Source organism: Desmodus rotundus, chromosome 2, assembly GCF_022682495.2.
Source record: "Desmodus rotundus isolate HL8 chromosome 2, HLdesRot8A.1, whole genome shotgun sequence".
Lineage (NCBI taxonomy): Eukaryota > Metazoa > Chordata > Mammalia > Chiroptera > Phyllostomidae > Desmodus > Desmodus rotundus.
The window spans coordinates 104248900-104263179 of record NC_071388.1 but is presented as its reverse complement, the minus strand read 5'-3'; the positions used below and the strand labels follow the sequence as shown (position 1 = coordinate 104263179).

The window sequence follows — 14280 nt, the reverse complement described above, 5'->3', positions numbered from 1 at the left end:
TGGTAATTAGTTTATATGTGCCACGAGATGAAAAAGGTTGAAAATCACTGTATTAGTGTGAAATCAGACAAAAGTCAACAGAAAGAGATAGAGTCCAAAAATGGCCACACACATATTATCTTTCCTTTTTTTAAGAAAAAATTTTATTTATTTATTTTTAGAGGGAGAGGAAGGGAAGGAGAAACAGAGGGAGAGAAATGTCAATGTGAGGGAGCAACATCGACTGGTTGCCTCTCAAATGTGCCCTGACTGGGGAGTGAACCTGCAACAAAGCATGTGCCCTGACTGGGAATCGAACTGGCGACCTTTTGCTTCATGGGATGATACCCAACCAACTGAGCCACACCAGTCAGGGCTGGACACACACATTTTCAATAACAGTGCCAATATAATTTGATGGGGAAAGGATAGTCTTTTCAAAAAACAACACTGAAACAACTGGATATCTATATAGAAAAAAATAAACCTTGACCTCCATTGTATACCATATACAAAAATTAATTTTAAATAAACTATAAACCTAAACATATAATTGTTCTAGCTTTCTGTCTGGAGGCACATTTGGACCAAACACAAGAAATGAGATCCAAAGCACACCATGACAGTTTTGCTTAGGTGAGAAAATAGATATAAAAGTTAAAGGAAAGCTGAAATGGCTCGAAGTCATAGCACTAAGCTCCAGAAGCACTGAAACTGTGTAGGAAGAGCTTAGAAATATGAACCAGGGAGTCCCCTTGAGTTTTTGTGGAATATTAAGATACGCATGTGTAAGGTATAACTCCACAAGACGGGCAAAGGATGACCAAGGAAGCAAAAGATGAGAAATTCTAAAATTTTACACAAGGTAGGGAGATATTTCCATTCCAACCCCCAAAGCAAAGAAATCCCAATGGGGATCCCAACCAAAGCTTTCACTTGAAATCCCATAGGGTAAAGCCTTAGTAGATAAATTAGCCTTGCGGTTATGAATGGCCATTTGTAACTTTAGACCCATACAAAAAAAGGTTAAAAGGATCAAGTTTATAAACAAGTAACTTAAAACTGCTAACAGCACTGACCAATGTGGCTCAGTTGGTTGGGCATTGTTCCACAAAGCAAAGGGCTGCTGCTGGTTCGATTCCTGGTTGGAGCACACGTCTAGGTTGTGGGTTCAGTTCTCAGTCAGCGTGTGTATGAGAAGCAACTGATCTATGCTTCTCTCTCACATCCATGTTTCTTCTCCTTTCTTTCTCTCTCCCTTCCCTTCTCTCTAAAAATAAATAAATAAAATGTTTAAAATAATACCTTAAGAAAAACTGCTAATGAAACGGCTACCTCCTTTAAAAGAAGATAAAATCCACACACTCAAAAACATTTATATCTACAATATTCAGTATCTAATCAAGTTACTAAATATGCTCAGAAGCAGGGAAATGAGACCAATAATGAAGAAAAAAATCATTCAAAGAAACAGAAGTAGAAATGACAGAGTGACAAAATTACCAGAGGACATTAAGTCATTATAAATATACCTAACATGTTCAGGGATCTAAAGAAAAACATGAACATTATGAAAAGTGAAGAAATATATATAGAACTAAATGCAACTTCGAGAGATGAAAAAGACAATTTCTGAAATAAAATCTATCCAGATATGATTAAAAACAATTAGACACTGCAGAAGAAAAGATCAGTGTCTTGCAGACACAACAACAGAAACTATACAAACTGAAGCATTCTGAGCAAAGAAGAATGGGGGTAAAAGAAACAGTTTTGGTGATCTTTCAACAATCTCAAGTGAAGAATATCAAAAGAGAGAGAGAGACAGAGACAGAAAACAGAACATAATGAAGAAAATTTGAAGATGATATAATGGCTGAAAATTTTCTGATTTTCATGAAAACTTTAAGTTAGTAAATCCAAGAAGCTTAACAAATACCAAGCGGAATAAACACCCACACAAAATACCCCATACCAAGACATATTATCATCCAGTCACCGAAAGAAATTTTTTTTTAAGCAATCAGAGAAAAAAGGAACATTATGTAGAGAGTAACAAACATGAGAACACAACAGAGGACAATGGAACAATGTATGTAAAGTATTGAAAGAAAAAAAGCTGTCGATTTAGAATTATATATCCAGGAGGTAAATCCTTTAAAAGTAAAGATTAAGACAAACACAAACTAACAGAATATGTCACTGCAATAAATGGTAAAGGAAGTTCTTCAGGCAGAAAAAGGAAATCAGATGGAAACTCGAATCTACAAGAAAGACAGAAGAGCAAATGGTAATGTGTGAGTGAACATAAAACATTTTTCTCATTTTTAAATTGCTTTAAAATATGATTGATAGAGAAACTGAAACCCTTGTGCATTGTTGATGGCAATGTGAAATGGTGCAGCCACTACTGAAAAAAATATGACAATTCCACAAAAAATTAATATAAATGCAACTTGAGGACATTATGCTATGTGAAATAATCCAGTCACAAGTACTGTATAATTCCACCTATATGGGGTACCTAGAATAGTCAAATTCATAGAGATAGAAAGTACAATGGTGGTAGCCAGAGGCTGGGAAAAAGGGAGAACAGAGAATTGATGTTTAAGAGGTATAGAGTGTCAGTTTTGCTCAGTGAAGAGTTCTGTAGATGGATGGTGGTGATGGTAACACAACAGTGTAAATGTTCCTAATTCCACTGAAGTGTACAATTTTAAAAGTTTGAGATGGTATATTTTATATTATGAGCATTTACCAGAATTAAAATAAATAATAATGTAATAGGACTTTTCAAAACAAAAATAATAACAATATATGGTGGGGTTTACAACATAAGTAAAATGTGAAGCTAACAAATGTATGTCAACAATAGCATAAAGGAAAGGAGAAGGAAATGAACTATTTTAATGTAAGAGTCATACATTATTCATGGTGTAAAATAATACTACTTGAAAGTAGACTGTGGTTAAGTTAAAAATGTACCCTGTAAACCCTAAAGCAACCATTAAAAAAAAAAAGAAATACAATAAGCCAAAAATGGAGATAAAATGATATGCTTAAAAAATACTTTATCCAAACTAAGGCAAGATAAAAAAAGACTAGATGGATGGAATAGAAAATAAGTAGCCAGATGGATAAATTTCAGCCAACCCAACCAAACCAATATTTACTAAAAGTAAATGATCTGATCGCTCCAATTAGAATGTAGAGATTGACAGACTGGATAAAATAGCAACACTTAAATTCAATGTCGTATTAGAGATCCTAGCCAGGTAAAAAAGGGCACAAAAAGATAAAAAAAAGTGTACAGATTATCCTTATTTGCAAACCCATGATCATCTATGTAGAACAGCCCGAGGAGTCTACAAAAAAGCTATAGGCATTGATAAGTGATTTCATAAGGAATCAGGGTACCATAACACCATATAAAAATCAATTGTATTTTTATTATTAGCAACAAACAAGCAGAAATGAAAATTTTACATCAAAAAACATGAAATATTTAGGGATACATTTAACAAAATATGTGTAAAATACAGACTCTGAAAGTTACAATATCGTTAAGATTAAACTGATAAAACCTAAATAAATGAAGATGCCATATTCATGCACTGGAACACTCAATGTTCGCAATCAGTTCTCTACAAATTAATTTAGAGTTTCAACAGAATCCCAAACAAAATTTCACGAAGCTTTTTGATGAAATCTACAAGTCGATTCCAAAAGTTATATGGAAATGCTCCAGCATTTCTCTGATCTACCTATCTAGTAGCTCTATAAAGAATTAAGTTTTTAATAAATTCGTGCTAATTCCCAGAGACTTTCACTTCCTCCTGTGTGCACAAACCATCCTTTTAATAATCTGGTATAGAATTTTGCCCAGAACCTACATCAGCTAACTTCCAGATTATCCAAAGATTATAAACAGAAGTTCAGCAATCATTTAAGCAAGTTATCCCACTGAAATGAGATATAGTTCATCAGAGAGGGGAGACCCTACACTCATTTATAGTAGTAAGGTCCTTTTGTATACTTCCCTGACACATTCTGCACTTCAGTTTCCTACTACCAATGCTTGTTTGACCCTTTCTAAAGTGGAATTCTTCTTGACCAAGAAGATAGAAATAAGAGGACCTATTAAATTTTACTTTCTTTAATCTGTTAATGTTTCCTCATCCACCCTAGCAGCAAGACTATACATGCTCCACACATAACTAAAAAGCCTTTTTTTAAAATAATGATTACTAGTATATTCTGAAGGCATCAAATAACAGATTTCTAGTTTCTGAAGCTCTTTTCATATTTGGTTTTATGTCCTGCATTTTATCTGCAATACCTATGACTGAACACCTACTTCTGCCCTCACAATAGCCTCTCCAGGCACTTTTTTCTTCCTTATGAGAATCATTTATGATTACACTGTCATCTTTATGTTACTTATTATCTCCTGATCCTCTTGAGAATACATCCCAATTACTTTAAAGAGAGAAGCTGTACACTTGGCACAATTATCTTGACATTGTGTATAATGTGCCAGGAACTCTGTCAAAATACTCCCTTCAGAAGCAACTTCTCTCCCAAAGTCAGGTTTATTACTTTATAGTCATAGCTCCTCTTTGACTGAAACTGTACTGCCTTGCTTGATCACCTATCTCAGTATTAATAATACCTAGCCTTTCCTAGGTGTGTACTATGTGATAAGCACCATATTAAAGGGCTTTCCATATATTCTCTGATTTAGTTCTCACAACCCTAACGTGGAACTACTATCGTTATCCAGTGTTACTGATAAGGTAGTAAAACTTAAGTAACTTGATTAACGCCATGCAGATACTAAATAACAGAGCTACATTTTGAGCCCAAATCTGAGTTAAAAAGAAAACAACAAAAATCAAAAAACCCCCAAATTCTTTCTATGATACCTCCTACATATGTAGTCATTCACATGTAGGCCAACTTTGAAGAGGAGAGTGAGATATTTTAGTTTAAGGTGAGTTATAAATGAAGTGATTTTAAAAATAAATATATTATCAGGCCCTTGTTGGGTGGCTCAGTAGGTTGTTGCATCGTCCCCTATACCAAAAGGTTATAGGTTCAATCCCTGGTATATAGGAGGCAACCAATTGATGTTTCTCACGTTGATATTCCTTCCCATTCTTTCTTCCTAAAATCAATAAACATATCCTTGGGTGAGGATTAATAAACAAATGTATCAGAATTTTTAAATCAAATACCTGAGAATCATTTCAAAGTAATCACCTTGAGAAGCTTTAAAATTTGGGAGATTTTCTTAGGGAGCAGTTTCTACAACTTTTTACCAGTCTTTTAAATACCTTCAATACTGGTAAATATTAATTTTTGAGGATAATTTGTATTTTGGAAACAGCCTGGTCATCTGGGACCAAGTCTTGAAAATCACAAATAGTGATTTAGGGTGGTATAATATCTTAGCACTACTTGTGAATATAGCTTTGGAGTATGGTAGTCCTAAATTGGAGCCAGATCTGGCTCTACCACCCTACCCACTACCAAGTTGTTTAAATTCTCTGAGCCCTAGTTACCTCATCTGAAAAGTTAGAAAGGTATCATCCATCTCACTACCATTGTGAATATTAAATAGGATATTGCATATATAACTTCTAACTATATGGTAAATAATAAACATTTGTTTTCTCTTCCACTGTTATTTAATCATTATTTCAAACTGTAACCACATATAATAAATCTGTCACTTATAACTGGAAGAAAGCAAATGATTTTTTCAGTTCATCCATTTTTCAACTACTGATTTTTTTTTGCTCTAAATTATATGAAACAGTAGTTTGATGCAAGTATAAGTCAGTAGGCAACTTACCTGTGGAAACCATCTTTCAAAACTTCTTGCCGCAAAATAATTTCAGAACAAGTGGCCCTTATGCCTATATGAACCAAAAGAGTTTTTTTTAATAAAACAAGCACTCAATGAAAGAATACTTAAATAATTAGAAAATAATTGTTTTAATTAGCTTTACTTGAATGGAAAAATATAACCAACCTCAAAATAAAACTAAAACTTTTAAAACTTAAATTGAACTACATATCAATCTACTTCTAGTATATATAACATGGGGGTTAAGAACATTGACTTTGGAGTTACTGCCTATCTTCAAATCCCAGTCTGTCATCTAGTAGCTGTGTGACTTTGGGCAAGATAGTTCATTGCTCTGCTAGTTGTCATGAGAAAATATATGTAGAAGGACTTAGAACAGGTCTGACCACATAGTGCTACATGTAAGTATTTGTTATTAATATTATTTTGTTCAGCTGATCCCAGGACACCAAAAAGAACATAATGGCTAAAAAAGAGCCAGTGTTTCAGATTCATACTGGTAACTTCTGTATTCTACCATCTACACCTGTAAAACTGAAAAGACAGTACATTATGCCTTTTGGAGATGTTGGGAGGGTTTAAAAAAACAAAAACTGGAGTTTTTTCAAAGGGTTCCTCTATAAACTTAGAATAACCAGAAATCTCACTATACAGACTCCATGTAGATTTCAGACATTAAAACCACTACTTATTGTCAGCATCATACAATTAAAAACTCAATTACTGATGATCAGATCACCAACTCTGACAGGCATCTTGCTACATAATTTTACTCCATTTTCAAAAGCTGGCAGTGTACAGAAAGAACATTAAAACACACTAAAAACCATATTGTAGATTATGTTGCTGGGTCCATTAGATATATTCCTGAAAATACACATGATGAAAAGTGACATGGAGATGAAAACATATGAAATATACAAGGGAAGGAAGAGAAAAACTATGGAAAAAGAACATTTCTTAAATAATATTTATATGACAGATACTCTACTTGGGGCTTTCAGATGAGTTTTAACTTTTACAACCTAGCAAAGTAGGCAGGCAAAATTATTGCCATTTGTACAAAGGAGGCTTATAAACAGTAACTGGCTCTGGGTCTTACAAATAAGTGACTGATTAAAAGCCAGATTTGCCTGACATTTAAAGACTCCGATATTTCCATTTTCCTAGCTTTTTAAAGAAAGCCTTATTTGCTACAAACAAATAACTTAGGGTACCTCTTGTACAAATCCAGATGTTTCTTCATCATGTTTAACACTGACGGGGGTGGGGTAGGGAATAAGAGTTTTTAAATACAAATATATATAAATTAGAAAAAAGGTCAGATTAAAGGTTTAAATTGGGATATACACTAGAGAGTAGTAAATCACATTAATTTGGAGATGGTAGAAAGGCTTTTTGCTATTGTTTATATTGCTATAAACAATATAGCAAATACTAGACAATTTGATTTTTAAGGCAAAAGTACCATTTTCAAAACGAATTTTTTGCATCTGAACTCACCTTATATACTTTTTCACTTAAGTATTACTTTATTTGGTTACTGTGGTCTGTTTATACTCCCTTTAGAAATTGACCCCTTTTGAATTATAAAATGCCAGTGTGGGAAGAGTCTAGAAAGATATTACCAAGTCCAGTGGTTTAAAAAATCTTTTTTGGCCTCATAATCTTTTCTTCATATAAGTTTGGAAACATAATATGTAAACACACAAAAGCAGAACTGCACTGATTGACAGACACTAGTCTAATATGCTCATTTTCCAGATGGAGAAACTCACGTGGTTTTCTGGACTTTCCTTTCCCTATCAAAGTTGTACTTTATCTAATTAGCACTGCAGGAATCTGTCTCCCCCACCACAATGAAAGCTCCAGGAGGGTTGGGGCCATGTTTTTAGCTTGGGGCTAGAACCACAACTAGTACAGCACTCCAGCCCACGTACTGGGGCCCAGAGAAATTAATCAACTCGCCTGCCTAGACAGGAATGATAAAAAAAAAACAAAAAAAAAAAACAAAAAAAAAACAAAAAAAAAAAACCCTAGACCAACAGTAGAGTGTAAAAAATGGAGTAGCTAAAGAACTTCCTTCCACGCATGACCGGTGGACATGGACAATGGGGTGGGGAGATTGCCTGAGGAAGTAGGGGGTGCTGGGTGGAGAGGGGAAAAGGGGAAAAACTGGGACAGCGAAATCAATAAAATATAATTTAAAAAGTAAATAATAAACACCTGGGATGAGTGAAAAAAATTTTTTTCAATGTTTGTAAGACAAAACTAATCTTCTTCCCACTCCCCCACAGTGTCTGTATTCTGGATTGATTCTCACACCTCACAGGGCCCTGAGGCCTCCCTGGCCCCTTCGTGATAAGGAGCTTCAGGCATCCCAAGACGCTTCATGGCTGTACTTCCTTCACCAGGTTTTAGTAACAGAGTGGCCAGTCCTGCCTCAGAACAGAGCCCGACTCTCCAGGGTACACAGAGCTGTGCGGGGGGCGGGTGAAGTGAGAGAGAAGAGGATAAGTGGACTTTGTTTTTAACCTCTTCCAGCTCACCACACAGTTCTAAGGTCGCGCGCCAAGTGACAGCGACGTAACTTTGCAAACCGCTTGAGGGAGAGCACTCGGGAGTCGGAGCTGCGGCCCACCCTCTTGGCCCTCAAATTCCGCCCCATTCCCGCACACACGCCCCTCCTTTTACCCGCGTCAGTAGCTGCGGCTTTGAGGGTGGTCGCTGCTGTGCAAGTGAGCCCAGCCGAATCCCAGAGGAGTAGCCAGGCCACCACTTGGACGACCACGACCAAGACAGGGAAAGCCAGGACGCCGAAGAACGTGCGCCGGAGAGGAGGGCGCCTTGGGTGACTGCGGACGGAGGGGCCTGCAAACGCTTCACGCCGCTCCTAGAGCGCGCTGCCAAGGAGTTAGTGACCGGGACCGAAGCCTACGTGCGCGCATGCCTTTGGTCCTCGCACGCTTTCGGTCCCCCAGTTCCCGCCACTACTCCCCGCAGCCCCGGCGCCGGAGAGCCCCAGCCTCTCCAGAGGCTGCAATCCCGGACCCTCGGTTCGCTCGCTAGATGCCCCGCCCTTCGCTGTTCCGGTTGAGGGCGGGGCAAGGAGAGGCGCAAGCGCCTTTGAGTGCACCGGGGCTGTGTCTGTGGGAACGGTTCATTGGGCCCCGAACCCGACAGTGATCTGGGCATGCTGGCTGGGGAGCGGGCTCGCCTAGATGTCATTATCGACCTCCACTTCCAGGTATTTGTGGATTCGGGCCTCCTGCCGGGGAGTTTTATCCCACAGCCATGTCCGCAGGACTGTGGCTGTGGCCTCTTCCAGCAGTGCCAGGTCCGCCGGGCCTCAAAGTAGAGTCAAGTGCTTCTCAGCGCACTGCAGTTGGATGGAAACAACCCCTTCACGGAGGTTTTAGATGATGTCCTGGCGGAAAAAATGCATTTTCTGTACTTCTGTAAGGGTAAAAGAAGTCTTTAACTGGTAGAGACATGAGTAGGGGAGAGGATTGTCTGTCTACACATTGGCAAAATCCGGACACTGGGTGGGGAATGCTTGGCTAGATTCTGGCAGTCACTGATCCCTGGGGCCGGGGGTGGGCGCGGGAAGGGGAGAGTATTAGTGTCTAGAAAGAAGCATCCATCTTTCTTCATGAATTGAGTTGAATCTGTAAGTAGGCCGAGCGAGTGTCCATTGCAGGTTGGAGCAGAACAAGCGAATGTCTCAAAGAGGAAAGATGCCAGAAGAAAAAACTGAAAATATCAGAATAAGCATGCTACTGTGAACTATAGTGATAGATTTTGGAAGAAACTCTTGAAAGAATTGAAACCGGTTGTCTGTAGAGAGGGGAAAGGCAGGGGACTGTAGATTTATTATAGGTCTGAGATTTATTTTACATTTTAGACAATACGAGTATTAGGAAAAAAAGTTAAATTTAAAAGTATAAAAATGTCTGTAGTCAAAATTACATTATTGAGTATCAATTGTATACATTCTTCATGAGTACAGCCATTTGTTTGAGTGTGTGGAATTTGTGCTCAGTGGAATCTCCTAGAAAGTTTGCTAATGTTCCAGATTTTAGTGAGATGAGTTGGGATTAGTATTTGTTTAAACAGAATAAGAAGAAAGAGGGCGTGGAGTGGGATCATTGCATTAGATCAGGGGCAGAGCACAGAAATTTGAAAAAGCATTATTTTACATGTTATTTATTTTCTAAGTACAAAATTCTTACATCCAACAATAAGAGGTGAATAATAGACATTTGGTATATCCATAGGAAATTTGGCAATCATAAATATTCACATTTTAGTAGAACATTTAATGACAAAATCACATAGGTTGTTAAATCTGAAAGGTTGTTTAAATTTAATAGTATGTGTAATATAAAAGAACATACTATAGTTAAAAAAATAAAACTATGTCTAGAAAAAAGACTGGAAGGAATCAACGGTGACTATTTTATATGTTTCTTCCTCGTCCTGTTGATGTGGACTCCAGCCTGCGGGGTCGGTGTGTTGTGGCTGCGATGAACAAATTCACACAGACTACAGAAGTCCTGTGGAGAAAAAGGGATGACATGGCCGCTCTCTAAATGAGAGAGAGGTCCTCGACCCCTGCCTGGATGGGCTTTTATTGCTTCTCTGGGTAGATTACATTCCACATGGTCCTCATTTACTATGCACAGGTTTGCTTTAGGTGGTTACCTTCTACAGATAACAAAAGTGAAATGGGTTGGTAATTACTTCCAAGAAAAGGATGTTTCACATGTAAGGGGAAAAGTGGTTGAACTGGTTACACTCCATCCTTGTGAGGTTTAGCATAGATTTTAGGAAGTTACTTTAAAGATATGCAGTAAAAACATTTGCTGCCTCAATTCAAGGTAAGGGAGTTCTAGCAAAAAACAAGCCTCAAAGCAGCTTAGGTACAATGCAGACCTGATTCCCCACAGGAAAACCAATCCATGGGCTTGGTTCCTGTGTGCCAACTTGCTCCCTACTGGTTTTCCAAGTCAGGGGCTGGGCTACATTCACCATGCCACGAGGATAGCTTCCCTATACCCCATCCCACCTTCACCTCCAGTTTTCTGCAGTGAACATGTGTTAAATAACTATGTTCCTATAGTGATTCACTGACAGAACTGAGTATATGGTTACCCTATGCTGCTTTACTTCTAGGTTCCTTGATATTTGCAAATTTTCCTGGGAATAATGTAGTCACATCTAAAATAGTCCCTATAATTAAGTATACTTTGGCATTGGGGGCAGAGGAGGGAAAAGGGAATAGAAAGTATTAACCTACAAAATAGTTGTGTCTCTTGTCACTGAAAAAAAAAATCATATAATGAGACAAATAGGTTGAACTAAAACTCATGTAAACTTTGTTGCCATGTGTATGTATAGGCTGATTCTGCATTAGGTCTGACTTTTTGATCACACAGACTGTAAAAACTTACAGGATGTACAGGGACTATATTCTTTTAATATATTGATTTAAATATGTACAGAATGCCAACTATTCCAAGTATTACACTGTGATATTGTGGTAAACAGTGCATATCATCCCTGCCCTCATGAATATAGAATATAGATAGAATAGAAGGGAAGAAAAAGGATTAAATAAGCAATTACAGCCCTGACTGGTGTGGCTCAGTGGGTTGGGCATTGTCCTGCAAAGGGAAAAGTGGCTGGTTTGATTCTTGTAAGGGCACCTGCCTGGTTTACAGAAAAGGTCCCTGTTTGGGGGCATTCGAGAGGCAACCCATCAGTGTTTCTTTCACACATTGATGTTTTTCTCCCTTTCTGCCTCCCTTCCCCTCTCTCTACAAATAAATAAATAAAATCTTTAAAAAAATAATTAATTACAAAAACTCTATGAATACAATGATTGGGAAAGTACAAGGTAAACAGATTTGGTCTAGTGAACCCCTCCAGACATAATGTTTAAGATTATAGAGCATGCTTGTATATACTTGTTTAATTGGTAAATAAAAAAGAGCCTGTAAGTCAGTGCTTGGGCTGACTCATGGGTTCATATACAATCTTTGGTTAATAGTATAGTACACTAAGAAATCAAAACTGAACTGCATTTCTAAGCTCATGTGCGACTATAGCTACAGCCCTCAATGAATCAGGGATTCAAGAGACTAAGGCTAACCAAGGGCCAAACTGAACTTTCAGGGTAACTCTTGAAATAATGAGCTTGATAGGCTAATCATGCATCTCTAGAACTGACCTAGATCTGGACTAGAGCCAGATATGCTAGGGAGGAGGGATAGGGAGGAGTGTGATTTATCCAACACTTCTGGTAATTTTTTTTCTTTTTTGCAGGAAGTCATTATGTGACTAACACATTTTCATCAGATTTCCTCTGATTTACCCTGAAGTGTATGTGAGAATGATGTGCACTGCCAAGAAATGTGGAGTTAGGTTCCAGCCTCCAGCTATTATATTAATCTATGAGAATGAAATGAAGGGGAAAAGTCGCCAGCGCATTATGCCTGTACGAAACTTTTCCAAGTTTTCAGGTACCTCATGTTTTATCACGCCTTCTATCTTAAATATTCTCTAAATCACTTAATAAGCATGATTTGAGTCTTATTTTATGGCATGACATGGCATTCAGAGTTTAACAGACCTCTTAGGTTACGAAAATAAAAAATACATCCCTCCTTTCTCTACCACACTCAAAGCTCAATATAAAAGAATAGTTCTGCAGAATAATTTGTTCTCAAAAAAGCCACTTGGCTACTTGGCTATAATGGCAGATAATGCTGTCAGTAGTTTGCAGTGTACCAAATAGTTTGTGGTATATAGGTTCTGTGTGGTATATAGTTTTGTTTCTCTCCTAGATTGCAACAGAGCTGCTGAACAATTAAAGAATAATCCACGACACAAGAGTTACTTGGAACAGGTGTCCCTGAGACAGCTAGAGAAGTTATTCAGTTTTTTACGAGGTTACTTATGGGGACAGAGTTTGGCAGAAACAATGGAACAGATTCGACGGGAAACAACTATTGATCCTGAGGAAGACCTGAACAAACTAGATGACAAGGAACTTGCCAAAAGGAAGAGCATCATGGATGAACTTTTTGAGAAAAATCAGAAGAAGAAGGATGATCCAAATTTTGTTTATGACATTGAAGTTGAGTTTCCACAGGATGAACTGCAGTCCTGTGGCTGGGACACAGAGTCAGCAGATGAGTTCTGATCCCCAAAAAACATTTATTGGGCTAACAGAAACTCCGTGTTTATACAGAGAATGTAGATCAGTTCTAGAAAAATCTGTAAAGAATACTAAATGTACATGTTGGGTCATATTTGCATTGACCATGTGACTTTTCAAAACCAAGACATGTAGAAAATCTACTATGTACCTACACAGGCATGAGGAATATAGAAAAAACAACATAGGAATCTGACTTTAAGGAGCTCACAATCTAATTGGAAGATATGTCAAAAACTTGTGAAAAGCTAATTAACAGTATTAGGCAGCAAAAAGATTAAGGCCTAATGATTGATAAAGACAAAAAAGGGTCAGAGCCTAGATTACTGTAGAGCAGAATAGTCAGGGAAGATTTGGTCCTTTAGTGCCAAGATGGGACTTTGCCTGGCTCTTGAAGTGTTAGTATTTGAATAGAAGCTTATATAGGATTCCAGATGAGAGAAACTGGGAGGAAAAAGAGGAAAAGGGTACAATAAGCAAATTATAATTTGATAAGATTGGAGGGTGTGTATGATTACCAGGGGATTATCCTGTATACATTATGTCTTTATATATATTTAACTCTGTTTTATAAGTATTTAATTCTGGAATAGAAGAGTAACGCTGCATAATGCCCTATAGCTGCAAGTCCATGTCATTTGATGGACAGCAGGTGGATTCTGCCCTTCTGGTATCAGGAAATATAAACCAAAGACATTCTGAAAGCCTGAACCTCTTTCCATAAGTAAGAGGTTTGTTTGTAAAATGGGAACTCTACCCATAATAAATGAACAATAGGTCCTGCCAGTTTGGACTTGTTCATGAATTTGCATGTACAAAGAAGATTTTTGTTGAACAAGATTATATGTGTATAGATCTTTCATCTTACTATATTATTATTATTTGATCAGTAGAAATCCTGTGTTTTCTGCAAGGAAATTAATACTTATTAAATAAAGCTGTAAAAACTAGTCATTGTTTCTATCTGTCTGTTTCTACTCTCTTTACCATTAAAAGCCCCCATTAAAGGGATCATTCTTATAGTGACACCACCAGGGACTTAAGACAGTCACGACTCATATGTATATTTGCCAAAGGTGGCAAAAGAATTTTCAGAATTGGAGATTCTTTTATATCTGCATCGTATTTTAGTGTATAGATGTAGATGATATATTTTAAAAGTTGACTTTAGATTGTTTTCCCCTTTCACTGTTACAAACAATGCAAA

General features: G+C 37.4%; 2 protein-coding genes across 2 annotated transcripts in view; one reads left to right on the top strand and one right to left on the bottom strand.

Moving 5' to 3' along the window:
• PIGX (phosphatidylinositol glycan anchor biosynthesis class X) overlaps positions 1-9079 on the bottom strand; it is a 25505-nt gene extending 16426 nt beyond the window's left edge. The window contains exons 1-3 of the mRNA XM_053919401.1: positions 8846-9079; positions 8546-8744; positions 5837-5900 (exon numbers count right to left, since the gene is read on the bottom strand). Of these exons, the coding sequence (XP_053775376.1) occupies positions 5837-5900; positions 8546-8744; positions 8846-9079 (497 nt within the window). The remainder of the gene's footprint in view (positions 1-5836; positions 5901-8545; positions 8745-8845) is intronic.
• Positions 8946-14280, top strand: CEP19 (centrosomal protein 19). The gene is made up of 3 exons (XM_024578052.4): positions 8946-9098; positions 12179-12375; positions 12700-14280. Exons 2-3 carry the CDS (start codon positions 12246-12248, stop codon positions 13056-13058), a joined length of 489 nt encoding a protein of 162 aa, XP_024433820.2. The 5' UTR covers positions 8946-9098; positions 12179-12245; the 3' UTR covers positions 13059-14280.